Source organism: Dermacentor variabilis, chromosome 1, assembly GCF_050947875.1.
Source record: "Dermacentor variabilis isolate Ectoservices chromosome 1, ASM5094787v1, whole genome shotgun sequence".
NCBI lineage: Eukaryota > Metazoa > Arthropoda > Arachnida > Ixodida > Ixodidae > Dermacentor > Dermacentor variabilis.
The window spans coordinates 275812825-275832235 of record NC_134568.1 but is presented as its reverse complement, the minus strand read 5'-3'; the positions used below and the strand labels follow the sequence as shown (position 1 = coordinate 275832235).

At 45.1% G+C, this 19411-nt stretch overlaps 1 protein-coding gene across 1 annotated transcript in view; it reads right to left on the bottom strand.

The window, feature by feature from the left end:
- LOC142564993 (uncharacterized) overlaps positions 1–16651 on the bottom strand; it is a 45391-nt gene extending 28740 nt beyond the window's left edge. The window contains exon 1 of the mRNA XM_075676228.1: positions 15951–16651. Coding sequence (XP_075532343.1) covers positions 15951–16214 — 264 coding nt within the window. The 5' untranslated portion in view covers positions 16215–16651. The remainder of the gene's footprint in view (positions 1–15950) is intronic.
- Positions 16652–19411: the final 2760 nt, after the last annotated feature.

Below are 19411 nucleotides of genomic sequence, written 5' to 3'. Positions count from 1 at the left end.
TCGTTCTCCCCACTCCTGCGCGTCCGGCATCCCTCTGGACAAATTGTCTAACCAGTTCTTTCCCCAGACAAGCTTCTATCAAAATTATGTAGCATAACTTATGTCGACCTCATATTATAACAGAATGGTCGAGCTCTTTCGCTTGGTGCACTTGCCTCACTTCGAGGCTTCCCGAGGGCACTCAACACGCTGGTAGCTTCTGCGTCCACACTAATTGGTCCTAAAATCTAATATTCCTGGCCATTTTCTTTTGCCCAAGCATCTGCAATAATGCAGGCAAGAGATATATCTTGAGACCACAGCGCTCTCTTTTTCTTTTATAAGGGGTAAGTTAACAAAGTTGTATCTGACACATAAGAAGGTATTGGGAAGAAAGAAAAAGATATATATTTGTTAAGTCGAGGAAAAGTACTACAATGTGACACTGCCTCATACGGGAGTTTCCTGAAAATTTTTGGAAAACAATTAAGCCGAGTTTCTCTGTTAGTGACGCATTCTTAATAGATGGAAATTATGTGTGTTAGAGAACAGCAATTTACAATAGGCAGCGAGGCACTGGAAGTCGTAAGGGAATACATCTACTTAGGGCAGGTAGTGACGGCGGATCCGGATCATGAGACGGAAATAATCAGAAGAATAAGAATGGGCTGGGGTGCGCTTGGCAGGCATTCCCAAATCATGAACAGCAAGTTGCCATTATCCCTCAAGAGAAAAGTATATATTAGCTGTGTCTTACCAGTACTCACCTACGGGGCAGAAACCTGGAGGCTTACTAAAAGGGTTCTACTCAAATTGAGGACGATGCAACGAGCTATGGAAAGAAGAATGATAGGTGTAACGTTAAGGGATAAGAAAAGAGCAGATTGGGTGAGGGAACAAACGCGAGTTAATGACATCTTAGTTGAAATCAAGAAAAAGAAATGGGCATGGGCAGGACATGTAATGAGGAGGGAAGATAACCGATGGTCATTAAGGGTTACGGACTGGATCCCAAGGGAAGGGAAGCGTAGCAGGGGGCGGCAGAAAGTTAGGTGGGCGGATGAGATTAAGAAGTTTGCAGGGACGGCATGGCCACAATTAGTACATGACCGGGGTTGTTGGAGAAGTATGGGAGAGGCCTTTGCCCTGCAGTGGGCGTAACCAGGCTGATGATGATGATGATGATGTGTGTGTTGACACTTCGGCGTCTTCAACCTTTGATAATCATTTTAAAACTGTTTTCACTAAGGACAACGGCTGCCTAACTGATTTCACTGTGTCTTTGGCTTCTATAGCTGACAGAAAAATCTCCGAAAGGGGTATTCTGAGCTTACTGTTAGATAAATATGTCGAAAAGTCACCTGGACTTAATAATATACCAAATGCCCCCCCCCCTTTTTTTTGAATGCGCAATGGTGCTAAAAATACTTATACGTCTTGTTCTTAAGAGGAAGCTATAGCCCGCTTATTCACACACATGTAAAACGCAAAAACGCTTTTCTCAGATAACCCCTGGACCGATTTTAATGAAATTTGTTGCCTTTGAGAGAGAAAGTTAAATTCTAGTTACTGTTGGAAGCGCAATTTCGATTTATGGCCTGAATATTGTGAAAGGTATTTTCGAAAATTCGAAAGTTCGAAAAAAAATAGAATCACGAAGTTTACAAATTAATAGCTATGCATCAAAAACAGATATCGCGGTTCTGTAAACGGCGTCCGTTATATCATTGAAAGCGGCCGAATTCGTTGTGTCATTTTATATCCTACGTGAATTTGTTACGTGGTTTACAAGGGTTCTGCAAAAGCTGGATTTCCATATTACCAAATTTTTTTAGATTCATATGTAACACATCAATTTTGTACGCTTTATATTTACTATCAGATGCAATTTACAGAATTGTGGTATCATGTTTTCTTGCTGAGTTACAGAGTTGTAAACTTGATAACTTTGTTTTCTGAAAATTTTTTTTTGCAAATTTTTAGTAAAAAATTGACGACCTAAATAAAAAATTTGAAACAAACAGTCACTAGATTTAAAATTTTTCTTTTAAATGCAACAAACCTTGTCAAATTTGGTGCAGTGGTTGCCGAGAAAAGCGAATTCTCCTTTTACATGTATTTAGATAGGAGCACCCGAGCTAAAGCTTCCTCTTAAGGCCTTTGAGAGAGTGTTCTGCCGGATGACTGGAGAACTGCCAGAATTAACCCCATGCATAAATCAAATGAGAAAAAGTGCATTCAAAATTAGCATCCTATTTCCCTACTTCTGCTATGTGCAAAAATTCTTGAACATATAATGCATAAACGTGCAATCAATTTTCTTGGGAAAAAAAAAGCTTTAACGAATGCACAACGTGATTTCAGTTGAAGGTTGTAGGAGTTGAGGACGGATTTTGCGATGAAAAACTTGGGAGGTTTATTTTACATTATTTACAGTGAGACGTCAATGAACAGTCGTACAGTCATTACGGGCCGGCAGCAACTCGGACGCTGCGGCCCGCGGCAAGAAGTTCGAGAGAGGTGAATCAGGGAATGCTCCAGGAATCTCTGGCATGCTCTGGGCTCCCGGCCTCTCTTTTAAGCCCTTCAATGTCTGGAAGACGCGTCATGTTCGGCCAATGGGAGAGTCCGCTCAGATGACGCCATTTTCGGCCAATGGTAGGCGCCCGTGTGGTGGTGTCACACCCGGCGGCTCCCTGCGGCCTTGCCTTGCTGACTTGCAAATGCCCTCTTCAAAGGCGGCCGGGGCGACACTGCCAGGCCTTCCCGGTACATCACAGCCGTCTGGCTTCGGGACTCACGTTACCTGGAATAGTGCAGGGCTATCCCTTCGTTTTTTGGAAGAGTCAAGCATTGAATAGCTCCACCGGCTGTGGGGCCCGCCGACTTATTTGCAGATGTCGTGCCTCCGGAATGTGGCATCCGTACTCCTGCATCCCTTACTTAGCAGTGGTGCGATTCGATGTGGTCTGGGGAACTCGAAGGGGGCCTAGAAAAAGGTCCCCTATCTAACAAGGTATTCCACCCCTAAGCATTTAGTTGATGTGACACATAACTCCGCGAAAGCTATAAATAAACGAAAACAGATATACGCATGTCGATTTCCGGAATGCATTAGATAAGGTCTCCCATAATAGACTATTTTATAAGGTAGGATATATAAATAAAGATGACACGCCACTATCATAATATTTTTTTTTCGAAATGGAGCTTCCTCTACTTTGCGACGGTGCGCTCTGACGATGTGTTCTCGGGCTCGTTGTTCTTGTTATTTATCAATGCTATTTTAGATAACGTTTCCGTTAGTATAAGGCTATTCACAGACGACTGTTTGCTATATCGAACAATTAACTCTGTTCAAGGTTAAATAGTCTGCAGCGGTGGCGTAGAGGTAGAACACCCGCTTCACGTGCAAGAGGTCCGTGGTTCGAATCCCGGTGCCGGCAATTTTCCACCGGATTAAAAAAAATCCGCGTGTTGATAAAATTGCACAAACAGGCCTGGAGTGTGGCCTGATCCCGGTGACCAGAAGCGGTAACGCACTCCCTCACCAGAGCAGGATTGGCCACCCTGGTGCAGTACTTGGCCACAACCTCCTATATGAACACAAGAATCAAACCCCGGCCCTCAGTCCCCAGCAGCTGCGAAGCAACTGACCACGGCGGCGGTCAGACCTGCGACGCAGCAGAGAGTGCTAAGAATCACTGGCTCCGGACAGGCCGCCATTGGAATATGAACCTGGCAATGTTTAACGCTAGAACGTTATCTAGTGAGGCGAGTCTAGCAGTGCTATTGGAGGAATTAGAGGGCAGTAAATGGGATATAATAGGGCTCAGTCAAGTTAGGAGGCCGAAAGACGCCTATACAGTGCTAAAAAGCGGGCACGTCCTGTGCTACCGGGGCTTAGCGGAGAGAAGAGCACTAGGAGTCGGATTCCTGATTATTAAGAATATAGCTGGTAACATACAGGAATTCTATAGCATTAACGAGAGGGTGGCAGGTCTTGTTGTGAAACTTAATAATAGGTACAAAATAAGAATTGTACAGGTCTACGGCCCTACATCCAGTCATGATGACCAGGAAGTCGAAAGCTTCTATGAAGACGTGGAATCGGCGATGGGTAGAGTGAAAACTAAATACACTATACTAATGGGCGACTTTAATGCCAAGGTAGGCAAGAAGCAGGCTGGAGACAAGGCAGTGGGGGAATATGGCATAGGCACTAGGAATAGCAGGGGAGAGTTATTAGTAGAGTTTGCGGAACAGAATATTATGAGGATAATGAATACCTTCTTCCAAGGCTACTCAACAATAGATCATATTCACACTATCAATCAGGTGATAGAGAAATGTGCGGAATATAACCAACCCTTATATATAGCTTTCATTGATTACGAAAAAGCGTTCGATTCTGTCGAAACCTCAGCAGTCATAGAGGCATTACGGAATCAGGGTGTAGACGAGCCGTATGTAAAAATACTGAAAGATATTTATAGCGGCTCCACAGCCACCGAGTCCTCCATAAAGCAAGCAACAAAATTCCAATAAAGAAAGGCGTCAGGCAGGGAGATACGATATCTCCAATCCTATTCACAGCGTGTTTACAAGTGGTATTCAGAGACCTGGATTGGGAAGAATTGGGGATAAAAGTTAATGGAGAATACCTTAGTAACTTGCGATTCGCTGATGATATTGCCTTGCTTAGTAACTCAGGGGACCAATTGCAATGCATGCTCACTGAACTGGAGAGGCAAAGCAGAAGAGTGGGTCTAAAAATTAATCTGCAGAAAACTAAAGTAATGCTTAACAGTCTCGGAAGAGAACAGCAATTTACAATAGGCAGCGAGGCACTGGAAGTCGTGAGGGAATGCATCTACTTAGGGCAGGTAGTGACGGCGGATCCGGATCATGAGACGGAAATAATCAGAAGAATAAGAATGGGCTGGGGTGCGTTTGGCAGGCATTCTCAGATCATGAACAGCAGGTTGCCACTATCCCTCAAGAGAAAAGTGTATAACAGCTGTGTCTTACCAGTACTCACCTACGGGGCAGAAACCTGGAGGCTTACGAAAAGGGTTCTACTCAAATTGAGGACGACGCAACGAGCTATGGAAAGAAGAATGATAGGTGTAACGTTAAGGGATAAGAAAAGAGCAGATTGGGTGAGGGAACAAACGCGAGTTAATGACATCTTAGTTGAAATCAAGAAAAAGAAATGGGCATGGGCAGGACATGTAATGAGGAGGGAAGATAACCGATGGTCATTAAGGGTTACGGACTGGATCCCAAGGTAAGGGAAGCGTAGCAGGGGGCGGCAGAAAGTTAGGTGGGCGGATGAGATTAAGATGTTTGCAGGCATGGCATGGCCACAATTAGTACATGACCGGGGTTGTTGGAGAAGTATGGGAGAGGCCTTTGCCCTGCAGTGGGCGTAACCAGGCTGATGATGATGATGATGATGATGATGATGATGATGATGATGATGATGATGATGATGATGATGATGATGATAAAGGTTAGATTGGGTTAAACAACGTTATTCTAAAGGTAATTTCTTGGTGTACTCAACGGCAAATATCTTTTAACTTTGAGCAAGCCGTTTACATTAGAATGACTCCCAAAAATGAAAAGCAAGCTCTGTTGTTTAGTTGCCCTGCATGCTACTAACGGTTTTCTTTCCAGTACGAATACCTTTGTCTATGGATTACTGAGAGGCTATCTTGGAACGTACATATAGACACCTTCGTAGTGAACGTTCTTCGTAAATTGTTCTTAATGCGTTCGTTGAAGCTAGCTACACAGCATGTACCCATCCTTGCCTATAACGATATTATTTTCCCTATGCTGCAGTGCGCCGCAATTATTTGGGACCCCTATGCTAACAATGACGTTATTAAAGCAGATTAAATACAGAAAAAGACAGTGCAATTCCTCTACAACTTATATGGCCTAACAATGCATCAGCGCCCTTATAAAGACAAGTGGATCCTAGTCAGTTGTCAAGAGATTTTGCATATGTCGACTGAAATTCTTGCAGCAGCTAACCTCTGGTCATCGCAATCTTGACACTTCGAAACTTTTCACTTACCGAACTGGTTGCACACCACAAGAAAACGACTTTTTCGAACTATTACGCCCTCAAACTAGAGAAACTATGGTTTTAAATTATCTTTTTTTTTCTTACGGACCGGCACCAACTCGAGTTGACTTACTAACGAAGTCGTGAGCCAAGACACGCGACGTTATCATTCCTTGTGGCCCACTTGCAGTGAGTATATGTGTATTTTTGGGTTCAAAACCACTTGCTACTCATGCATGTCATTCTTTAAGTGGCACGAGCATCGAGTGACGCTCTTTTTTCTTGCGCAGCACTTCCGGTTTACCTCCTGAGACGACCGAAGAGGAAATTCAAAATAATCAGAAAAAAATGGAAAGACAATAGTAAAGTACCCAATTTATGGGTTTCATTATTGATATGATATCAGAGCATAAGTTTAGTTACAAGTTGAGTTACTGAAGTGTCAGAATAATTAGAATTGATTAGAAATAACTGATATTGCCTTGCTTAGTAACTCAGGAGACCAATTGCAATGCATGCTCACTGACCTGGAGAGGCAAAGCAGAAGGGTGGGTCTGAAAATTAATTCGCAGAAAACTAAAGTATTGTTTAACAGTCTCGGAAGAGAACAGCAGTTTACGATAGGTAGCGAAGCACTGGAAGTGGTAAGGGAATACATCTACTTAGGGCAGGTAGTGACCACGGATCCGGATCATGAGACTGAAATAACCAGAAGAATAAGAATGGGCTGGGGTGCGTTTGGCAGGCATTCTCAAATCATGAACAGCAGGTTGCCACTATCCCTCAAAAGGAAAGTGTATAACAGCTGTGTGTTACCAGTACTCACATATGGAGCAGAAACCTGGAGGCTTACGAAAAGGGTTCTGCTGAAATTGAGGACGACGCAACGAGCTATGGAAAGAAGAATGATGGGTGTAACGTTAAGGGATAAGAAAAGAGCAGATTGGGTGAGGCAACAAACGCGGGTAAACGACATCTTAGTTGAAATCAAGAAAAAGAAATGGGCATGGGCAGGACATGTAATGAGGAGGGAAGATAACCGATGGTCATTAAGGGTTACGGACTGGATTCCAAGGGAAGGGAAGCGTAGCAGGGGGCGGCAGAAAGTTAGGTGGGCGGATGAAATTAAGATGTTTGCAGGGACAACATGGCCACAATTAGTCCATGACCGGGGTAGTTGGAGAAGTATGGGAGAGGCCTTTGCCCTGCAGTGGGCGTAACTAGGCTGATGATGATGATGATGAGAAATAACTGAGACGACCGGAGAGGAAATTCAAAATAAATCAGAAAAAATAGAAAAACAATAGTACAGTACCCAATTTATGGGTTTCATTATTGATATGATATCAGAGCATAAGTTTAGTTACAAATTGACTTACTGAAGCGTCGGAATAATTAGAATTGATTATAAGTCACTGAGACGACAAGGGGACGAAATTCAACATAAATCAGAAAAAAATAGAAAAAATAGTACAGTATAAAATTCATGGATTTCATTATAGATATGATATCAGAGCATAAGTTTAATTGCCAGTGGAGTTACTAAAGTGTCTTGAATAAATAGAATTAATTAGGAATCGCTGATTACCGCACACGAAAGCACAGAATCGTAGATTTCAGAGAGCCGCGCTACGTGAGCACGACTTTGGCGAAATTCCTGGAAACCCAGAAGTAGAAAGCGGAAGACGTCACTAATGACGTCACACACAAGAAGGTGGCACGATATTTAACCGGCTAATTAATGGAAAACAGTTGCCTCCGAGTTCGGTTCGTGCATTGCGTTCGCCTAAAGTTAACCTAAAGAACACCAACGCCGATGTGCGAGTGCCACTATGAGACACCGAAGTCAAAGATTCGGGTCGCCTACCATGTTTTCTTTTTTTTTATGTTTCCTTCTGTCTATTAAATTGCACCACCCTGTTATAATCTCATGATAAAGATTGCAGTATCTATCAAATAAATTATTAGTTCATTAGCATATCTAATGACACTTCTGATTGCCCGCGCAACTGTGGCACGACGAAATTCGGCCATCAGAGCGCGCGACACCGAAACTGGTCGGCTGCATTGCGCCCGTAGCCGCGCCCCTCGAAGCGACGTTCTGCTTACGTCACCCAGCTTCAAGCAGCGGGCGCGCTGCGACAGTAGCGACAGCGAGGAGCAAAGAGCCGCAACGCGCTGACTGCCCGCCGCTGGGTGACGTAAGCAGAACGTCGCTTCTGTCGCTTCGAGGGGCGCGGCTACGGGCGCGCTGCAGCCTACCAGTTTCGGTTTCGCGCGCTCTGGTGGCCGAATTTCGTCGTGCCACAGTTACGCGAGTAATCACATCTTTCTTGTTTTTCCAGATCCAAAAGCTAATATGGCTTGGACCCCGAGAGCGTGCTTCGATTTCCCGATTGCGATGAGCCCGCTGAAATTAAAGGTTTAAAGGTCAACTGTTGAATTTTGTTAATTAATGTCTAATTACCTACCATCACCCGTCACCCCATGGTCGCCACCACTCACGGCATGTCTCCGAAAGAACCGTCCTTTTATTTTAAAACGGCTATTTTTAAATATTACTCAGCCTTCGTTGAAACACCCGGTATGTACAGGGCGTTTCATGTAACTTGAACCGAGGATTTAAAGAAGTGGTTGACCGCAGCTGAATGAAACCAACGACATATGGTTTTCTGTCATGTGGGGCTCCTTAGAGAAGTTTTTATACTCCGCTTAGTTAGTTAATTAACGAAGATAAATTAGGCAGTTTTTTTTTAATATTCACTTTAGGGACAAGTGCGCTTCGTTGCGTTGTGGAAGGGGGTTCAGAAATGACCGATCCAATTTTGTTGTGGCAACGTACATGCTGTGCGGCGACGTTTTTCGGCGTTTAAAGAAAGCCCGCGAAATATGAAACAAAACCACGTGACGGAACTCGTGCGCTATCACACTGCAGCGCTCTCAAACGTGAGTCGAGCCTATCGCTTATCAGGGACGACAGTGCTTCGATCCCTTCCGTGTGCGACCGCCAGAGATGCTGAGGCACGGCGAAGCCGACGCCTAGAGCTGAGGCCGCTCACTTCGCCACGGTTGAGAGCGCTGCAGTACGATGGCGCATGAGCGCAGTCGCGTGGCTTCATGTCATATTTCGCGGGCTTTCTTTAAACGCCGAAAAACGTCGCCGCACAGCATGTACATTGCCACAACAAAATTGGATCGGTCGTTTCTGAACCCCCTTCCACAACGCAACGAAGCGCACTTGTCCCTAAAGTGAATATTAAAAAAAAACTGCCTAATTTATTTTTGTTAATTAACTAACTAAGCGGAGTATAAAAACTTCTCTAAGGAGCCCCACATGACAGAAAAACATATGTCGTTGGTTTCGTTCAGCTGCGGTTAACCACTTTCTTTTTTAATCCTTGATTCAAGTTACGTGAAACACCCTGTATAGTATGAAGTCAACAGACGTTCCATCCATGGAAAGCTTAGGGGGAAATGGAAAGCTTAGGGGAAGCGTAGGGGTTAAGTTTTTTTCTTTCGATAAACATAATATTCTTCATAAATACAACGGGAAACAAAACTGGTGTAATCTCCTTTCACTCAACACTTGAAATTTATGTGTGTCAAATGTAGCATAGCCCGACAAAAAAATGTGCATAGCCGCGTCCCTGTTTCACTGTCCTTTAAGGAACATGAAGTGCAATCAGGAAATTCTGTTGTGAGATGTTCTTTACGCCCGCCTTTTGTTATCAACTTCGAAACTGATACCTGGCCCGTAGCGATTAAAAATGAACTTCAGAGGCCGAATTCCTGAAGCTTTTCCTTCGTAAGTGCTGTTTGCCATTGGCTGGCCCCCTTCGGTAAATATGTCCAATTTCACAATTCGCTGATAGCTGCTCTTACGAACAGTTTCAGCTTAAGTACTGTTTTGTGAATACGGGCCCAGGGCTTTATTTTGAACACTTCTAACCTTAACATAACATAGGGTAAATGAATACAAAACAGTATTAGCGTACTCAAGAACGTGTAATATACGAATTTTATATGCTCTAATTTTTGTTCCCGATGATTAAATGTGGAGGGGACATTAACGGTAGTGTTTTCACGTTGCCTTGGTTATTGGCTGTGCTCATCACACTGCAAATCACCTCATATAAAAAGAAAGCCCCGTGCCTGCGGGATGGCACGAGATAATCTTTTTATGCATTATGTACTCAAACAAGGGAGGCTCGCTTCCTATTCGACTTTTTTCTTTCTCATTTATGGGCACTTTCCATGTGTCGCACGAGTGAAACAGTTGACAGTTTTCTGCTCGATGAAATATGATTATCAGTTGAATTAGTGATTGAATATATAACACAAGGGTCCTAGTAAAGACTAATTTTAGCATTGCGTGAGTCCGCTAAGATCGTGTAACAATATAATTAATCTATAGCTGAAAGAATAGCGCGCCCAAATTGAAAGCTCAGAGAACGCCAGAACTAACTGGAAGCATATCGACCTGAACGAACATGTTTAAAGTGACATAGTGATATCGAGATGTTTACTGCATCCAACTGAAAATCTGATTATACTTTAATAATCATAAAAGCTCAATGGATAGTTTGAAGCAAGAAAAGTTTTAGCGAGATGCCGGAAAATTGCATCTACATGACTTCGATAATTTATGGCTAACGCAGAAGCATGGTCTATTTCAACTAGCTGTGTACCGTACAAAAACAAGTTACAACAAGAATATAATAAATGTGGTAGTAAATTACACGTTCGGCACATTCAGACAAGTACACGTGAGTGCTATCGGCCTTTAATTTGGTACTTGCGGTGTTTGTCAGCTTGTAGATGCGCAGGCTTTACTTACAACACTTTTCACTCCAGATAAAGATACCCCTAGAGTGCGATTTATTGAAATTTTGCGAGATAACTTGAAGACCGCTCAGAGCACCATTTTAAAAATACGTACCTTAGATATTTTACGTGGATCTAGATATTTCCTGTCGCGCAAATTTAGTAATTCAGTGCACCCCTTTCTGATAATAAACTTAAGAGTTTATATAGGAGCTTAGACTTCAAGAAGTGTCAAACGGGGAGAAGTTTAAATGATCAGTTGGAAACACTAATTTGATAGGTTCGTTAAATGCATTAAAAATTGGAAGAGCATCAAAAGCAGAAACGTTCTTTACAGCATACATCAAAGTGAGATATATCCTTGTTATTGCGAACCTTCAAATAGTGACGTGAGAATACTCACTAATTCTACTATGACGAGGACTATAAATATTGTAATTACGTTCCTAACTTCTCGCACGTTTCGTATCTCATCGCGCTTTAACGTGATAGCGTTAAGGGCCCCGTGACGCAGAAAAATAGGCGTTGGACGTCGCTCCGGCAAAAATACTTTCGAACCACGCATACCCGGTCACGAAGGCACTCCATGTGGCTCAAGGAAATTACTGAACCAATTGAATTTCTCAAGGTGAACATGTAGTGAAATCGTAAAGGACGACTTAGACGCAACTTACAGACATGACAGCGTCGGGCTGTAATTTGTATATACGAGAAAATATAATTCTATTACGCGGAAACTCAAACACAAACCCCTTTTAACGCGACAGCGTTTTTCAGCTGCCGTTTGAGGTCTGTCTTACTAGGAGCGGCGGGGCCGCCTCGGTTCCTTGCACACCCTCAGAAAAGGAACCACAAAGCTCGCCTTCGTGCATAGCGTTTCCGCCAGCGTTTCCCAGTGAACACTATGGTTACACAAGCTGCAGCTGCCTACAAGCGTGGGAAGCACTTGGGGATTTTTGAACGCTATCTCGTTCGACTCTTACAGGCGAAACTTAAGCGTCCTCCAATTTTCCCCCTTCTTCCTTCCTTTTCTTTTCTTTGTAGGTGATGATTCCAGGCAGTTAAGCCTTCTTTTTGTGCAAATAACGTATCGGGTGGTCGGATTGAGTATGCTTGTTATTTGAGTCTTAAGTGGTACAAATATTCGCTTACAAGCGTGCGCCATTTTCTATTTTAACCACAAGGAATATCGCACGAGCCATCATAGGACTGGAACAAAATTCTTCGATCGAACATTCCAAGCTATCCAAAATAGCGACATCATCAGCCCTTCAGAACACACGAAAAAGACGTTATTTAACAAACGTGTTCGCTATAAAATAAAACATATAGCGAAGATTTTTCTGTGGTTGCATATGCCATCAATTACAACGGATTCTATTTCTTCTGGTATGTTTCATAGTATAAAAATCAGGTCTATAATGGATTTAGCATCACCATGTACTCGTCTGCATTAATTTAGTTGCGTAAGGACAAAACAAACCAGAATGTCAATTTTTTTTCCGTTATTGACAACCTCTCTTTTAATAGCGGTGAAAATACTCCACTCAGTGCCTCACAAATTATAATAACCAGAAATTATTCGTCTAGCATTATCTGTCGTAATAGCATTCCTACATACTTAGGTTGTTACACCACGTCTACACCCATCAATAGACGCTCTTTAAGCTACTGAAAAAGAATTGCCTCTGAAAAAGAAAAAAAAAGACTACTTACAAAACGTTAAATCAATTCCAGGTTGCTTAGTCATGCGCACAGCTTTTAAATCTTCCTTAAAAATCATTTCCACACTCACATTCTTGCAACGACGGTTTCCCCTGTACATATACATATTTAAACATATTATACGTATTAGGCCTCTCTGTTGAGCATGTTAAACAGAGAAGGCACAAATTCCCCGTCGAAGACACCTTCGTTAAGCGATGTTTCTGTGAGCACGTTGACGTCATACTCATGGATTGAAGATAAGCATTCTAACTCAAATTCCTCACGCCATGACGTTCCGGCAATTTAAGTTCAGACGCTTCAGTGAAAAGAAATCTGGAAGACACTTTTTCTTTTTGTTACTTTTAGAAGCAATGAACTTATGCACAGTAGCTTAGTCCCAGGAAGAGAAGCAGTTTCACTGACCGACATCTCCACATGTACAAGTTTTACGCGTTAGTTAGGTTTTCTTTTTGCACTGGTACAGCCGTACAATTTCTCTCGAATAGTGCGTTCAACAATAGCTTTAATGACGCTTTAACCCAGACAGGCCGTAGTTACGTCCGCAGGTTAATGAAAACAATGAATAACGTTGGTGTTCCTGCGCCGTCCGCAGGAGTTTGGGTCGCCGCAGCGTTGTCGTTTACACTTGTCGGTTCAAGTTTCATAACAGTGATAATGACACCGGGCTGCGTGGAGATGAGCAAGTGGCACAATGCTTACACATACATAAACTCCCAGAGGAGTTTCTGCGTGAATTTTCCTAGCGACTCTAGACAAGACTGGTGAAAATTATGATGAATAGGTATTAGCATTATTAGCATTAGCACGGTCTGTTAAGAATGCTCGAGTCCAACTAAGAACTGATTGGTGCACATTTTATTTTGAAAGTCTGAGTAGTAAACGAGCATACAGCACTTTATCAAAGCGTTTTTTTTTTTCAAAATCAAGACCAAGGGACAGGTATATACGTTGTGATCGAGCGATGAGTAAATATCGTGCAAATATAAATCGAGAAAGGAGTCAACAGGCAAAGAGGCACAATCTCTCCAATGCTATTCACCGCATGCTTACAACAAGTATTCAAGCTATTAGAGTGGGAAAGCTTAGGAGTCAGGTTCAGTGGCGAATATCTCAACAAGCTTCGGTTTGCAGATTACATTGTCCTGTTCAGCAACGCCGGGGGGTGATCAAGGACTTTAACCGAGAAAGTATCAGAGTAGGGTTGAAGATTATTATGTAGAAGACAAAGATATATTTAGGAGAAAAAATAGCCCGGCAAGAGAACAAGAATTCGTGATCGCCAGTCAGGAAATTTACATAAGAAAAAATTTGGTTCGACTGCCTTTTTTGTTTTTGCTTTTAAATTTCAATGCTATTGTTACTCCGTTGCTTTTATGTTAACTTCTTGGGTTCATGCGCATCTTTCTGCACTAATCAATGTTTTACTTTGTTAAGGTGTTAATTTATTTAGATCTTTATGTATGTATTTGCTGTACTTCCCCCCTTTCACAACGCCCAACGAGCACTTTGTAAGGTACTCATAAATCAAATTTAAAAAATAAGGCAGCCATTACCAAATCCTTAATGGCAGCTTGCCTCTGTCGTTGAAAAGAAGAGTGTACAATCATTGCACGGTACCAGTGCTAACATTGGGTGCAGAAACTTGGAGGTTAACAAAGGCGCTCGAGAACAATTTAAGGACCGCAAAAATAAATATCGAACGACAAATCTTAGGCGTAACGTTAAGAGACGTGAAGAGAGCGGTGTGGATCAGAGAGCAAGCTGGAATAACCGATATTCTCGTTGACATTAAGAGAAAAAATGGAGCTTGGCAGGCTACGTAATGCTTTGGGCAAATAACAGGTGGACCATTGGAGTTACAGAACGGCTACTAATGTAAAGGAAGCGCAGTCGAGGACGACAGAAAATTAAGTGGGGTGGTGAAATTAAGAAATTTGCAGGGGCAAGTTGGAATAAGCCAGCACAAGACAGAGGGGATCGCTGGGAAGGGACTTCCTCCTGCAGTGGACATAAAAATAGGCGGCGGCAGCGGCGGGTGCTGCTGCTTCTGATGATGATGATGGAGGTGGGGCGGGGAGAGGGAGGTTGAAGTGGAAAAGAGTCACATATACTTCTGCAGCCCTAATGGGAGCGCGGCTCAGCGTCTGTGGGGAGAGGAAAAAGGGAAGAAAGAGAATAGGATAATGAAGGAATAAGTGTTAGAGGGGGAAGATGGCGCCCCATGGCGGGACCAGCAGTGGGTGCCAGCAGACCCCTAGAATCTGCTGGACAGCGAGGTGTCCTCCAGGACGTCGATGACTGCCTTGAAGGCATGCCACTTTGGCGGCGGGTGCGAAAAATCAGGTCCACGATTGGAGGCAGGGAGGCCTGGCTGGCGGAGGGTAACAGCGAGTTTTACTCGTTGAGTTTAGCAAAAAAAAAGAAATGGCTGAGGTTTAACTCTTGTATACCTAGTTCTCACGAGCGAAAGGTCTGTTTGACTTGGTTTTGCAAAGACTATGCACACGGTTTCATTAAAGTTAGGCCACAGCTTTTCACACACGTTACACACGCTACCGAACGGGTTGTCCGTGAAGTCGTGGTGAAACCTGGCTGTCGCAATCGAGCCTGCCGCCAACCAAAGGGTGTGGTTCGTCAAACGTTCCTTGTGGGTGCCGTTGATTGTATCATCGGCTTCATCTCCTTCTCCTTGTTGGTGTTCATGTTGCTTAACGACGGCGACGGTAGCCGTAGCAGCGATATTGGCACGCTTCCGCGCTTGGTAAGCTCCTCTATAGCATGCTTATCTGGCCTCCCTTTCATCCGGTGTTCCAGCAGGCAACTTTGCCTTTGCTTGAGATTTCGCCGCCTGCCGTCTAGGTATACCTACTGAATGATTGAATTCAGCTTCTCGCTTGCGAAGAAGCGCACGCACAGACGGCCCAGTCGGCGCGCCATTAATGGCGAGAGAGAGAAGTGGTTCTTGAGGAAAAAAAGCAAAGGTTGACGCTATCTTCTGCAGCCCTTGCGGGAGCACGGCTCAGCGCCAACAGGGGTGGGAGGAGATAGTGGGAGTAAAAAAGATAGGAGAGTAGGGGGTTAAGGTGTTACAATGGCCTGCAGGAAGGGCCTAGTGGGTACGGCAGGAATGGTAATCTGGTGAAAAGGAAGGGGGCGCTGATCCAGCAGGAATCAGATGGTTGGGGCAGACCAGGTAGCCTAGAATTGGTTGGATAGCCGTGGGGCTAGCCGTCTTTGCAAAAAATCCTAGAGTCTTGCTGAGAGCTCCGACGAGTCGAGGTACTCGACGACACTTAGGAGAGCTGGTAGCTCGTTGCTACCAGGGAAGGGGATGTCCTACCGTGCAGAAGGATGTCCCAGGTGTCGGAACTCCTGCAGGTGGTGGCCACGCTGCTGCAGGTAAGCAGGGCAGGCCAGCAGGAGGTGCTCCGGGGTCTTGGGCTCCCCACAGGAGACGCAGGCTGGAGAGGCGATGATGCCGTGCCGGTGGCGGCGAGCCCTGGCCCGTCCAGCAGCAGCCAATACTCAGTCGCAGCAGGAAGGAGGTCTCCCTGCGTGCGAGGCCACGCTTCGGGAGTGGTCGTGGAGGGCGGCCCAAGGACATCCGCTTGTCCGGATGGCAGGCCAGTAGATGACGTCACAGCCTGTGGCTTATGAAGCCACTTGCTATCACTGCCACTGGGCGGGACCACACCGTGGTGGGCGCGCTTTGCCAGTGCATCAACCTCCTCGTTGCCCGGTATGCCCACGTCGGCTGGAAGTCAATGCAGGGACACTGAGCAGCCCGCTTCCTAGAGCGCCATCAGCATAGTCGAGAGCAGGGCGACCCCAAGGCTGGCCCTTTCTGGTCTTTGCAGACTGAGAAGTGCCGCCTTGGAGTCGCAGTAGATGGTCACTGGGGTCGCTGGCAGCTCCCCCACGAGTACGTCCAAAGCCAGGTTGAGGCCTGCTACCTCTGCCGCTGTTGTCGGGGAGGCGACACTGCCTGCTCCCCGACCGTGCGATGTCAACAGCGGCAGAGGTGCGACCATGCGCCGGCAAAGCCGCCGTTATCCCTCGTCTAGTCACGTGGTACCGCAGCTGCGAGGCTCCGAGCGAGCGCAGTTGCGACGCCTCTCCGCAGCGGATCACGTGGCGTGACGTCACACCTGCCACACTTGCGCTCCGGCATCTCAAAGTCATTTCGACGCGATGAATGACCTTGAGCGACATGGCGTGGTAGAGCTTTCGCTTGAGAAAGCGCAACCCGTTTAACTCTACGCCTCCTAGATAGCGCAAGGCCTGTGCACTTCTATCCGTGACGTCATGCTACCTTTCCCGACTGCCATATAATCTAATGGGGATGCTCAAGGGTAAGCCGCTGTGATTTTGTTGTGACCGCCTGTGTCACGCCGGGCTTGACAGTGGAACTTTCGGTTCAAGTAGTATGACGTCATAAAGCAGAGTGCACAGGCCTGCTATCTAGGAGGCGTTGATTATCTTCCCTGCCTTTCCTTCTCACTCTTTGTTCCATTGTAAACCAAGCTAAACTCTTAGCTCTTTCATTACCATGGGGCAAATAGGTGTTTTTTGTAGGTTGCGACAGATTTTTTTCTGAAGGAACTACTGCACTCAATATTTTATGTAATACATAAACAAAAAGCACACTGAACCCACTTTTCACGCATAAAAGTTTTATTAACGAGATTTATGTCATAAAAAAGATATAAATTGCCAGAATCAAGATTGTGGTATAAAATCGAACAAATTTTGTAAACACACGCTTGTATCTACTAGGATAAATGTGTAATAAAAAATATGAGATCTACAAAATATATTGCCGTCTGATAGGCATTAGCTCTGAAAAAATGACAATTTTTCATTGAACAGGTGTTCCATTACAAACATTTAACTGCAAGCACTACAGTTGGGCGTGCCGGGTCGCGGCCGCCGGTATTCCGGGCTGGTTTGCGTCGTTGTCGCTCTCAGAGTCTAAGTCCGACGAAAAGGCAGCATCCTCATACTCGCTTCTGCTCGACCCATTGATGAAATCAACCGCAGACGCAGCGGAATCGCGAAATCTGCGATCTTTCCAAGCGCGCGCCGCTCCCGGAGGCGGCCATTTTTGCTTTCTATTTTGACGATCGCGAAACTTGGTAGCGCGTTCAAAAGTTACCGCCTCGCGAGAAAAAATTGAACTGCTTTAGAAAACCAAAATATAGTTCTCCTTCATGTCCGTTGGCGCAGTATGTCCATGAGCGGCGCGGAAGGTCTCGAAAGCGGCGTTTCAAACCATCGATAGCGGGCGGCCATTTTTGTATCCTAATTTGACAATCGCGAAGCTTCAGAGCGCGTTCAAAAATTACCGCCTTTCGCGGAAAAATTGAACTCCGTAAAAAACAACAATATAGTTCTCCTCCTTCATTTCCGATAACGCAGTTTGTCCGCGTGCTGCGCGGGAGGTCTCGAAAGCGGCGTTTCAAACCATCGTTAGCAGACTAACGATGTCCAGTGGGCGCGGTACGGAAAAATTTAAGCGACCTCTGCACGGTAATCGCAATTAATATATCAGGGAAGCGTGCCAGATAGATGAAGGCAGTGGTTGTGTCCATTGACCTCGATTTTGTAACGATGCCTTCTACTTGAGTGTATGCCACTCTTATCAACCACCGTTCACGGCCGGCTGATACCGCTGATAACGCTGGCAGAGCGTCGCTCTTAGCACTGACGAAGCGCGAAAAGCGCGGAAGGGAATAGCATCAGAAAAAACATCAGTTGATATTCGCCTCGATGTCAGTGAGGGAAACTTGAAGGTGTTGTTGGTGTCGCGAAGTCACATTACAGTAGGCAAAGCTGTGACGCTTATTGCAAGGGGTTAACTGTTTGTTAAGATGGAATGTGCAAGCGATACAGTAGAAACTATTTGCACAGACATCTAAAGACTACGAGTCAAAAGTTACAATCATGTTACAATTTTGGTCTTTCAATCTTAGCCGAATCTCCACCGAATCTCCCTTCCAACGCCCCTGCTCAAAAGCTTCCCCGACACCATCCTCACCCCATCGTTCGTCCAATCAGACTGCGGTGCGCCAAGTGTAAACACAACGGGGCTCCAGGGTGGCACTGTCCGAAGTTCTTATGTCTCGAGGTCATTGCCATAAATCCTTGCTGTGCTGTAGGCCTCCACCTTGCAAGACGCAGGCTCCCAAGAGACGCTTTCGCGCTTGTTGGGGCACCTGGCCCGTTAGCGGAATGTTTCGGCAGGGGTGCGGTCAAGAGGCGATTGGTTGACTTCAAAGCAACAGCACTGTTTCCGCGAACCGAATGGCGAAAGTCCCAGCTCGATTTGCCCGCTTGCGCACTCTCCTTAAACCACAGCTCCCCTAAAGAAATTAAATTGTGGGGTTTTACGTGCCAAAATCTCGGTCTGATTATGAGGCACGCCGTAGTGGGGGCTCCGGAAATTTGGACCACCTGGAGTTCTTTAACGTGCACCTAAATCTAGGCACACAGGTGTTCTCGCATTTCGCCTCCATCGAAATTGCGGCTGCCACGGCCGGTACTTCATCTCGCGACGTCAGATCGCGCGTCTTATTTGACAACCGCCGCTTCTACATGTAGCCGAGCGCACAAACAACGATGAAACTCCACTACATGACAAAACCTCGATGCTTGTGTTTAATGTCTTAGCATTAGGAGTGTCAAAGTGGGAAAGAAGGTGTATGCGTCTGACGGTCTGCTCCAGACCACGATCGCTTGCACTTCGCTCCCCAGGAGCTCACGTGTGTCGAGTGAGCGCCTGAACAACACTTTGCAATGCGG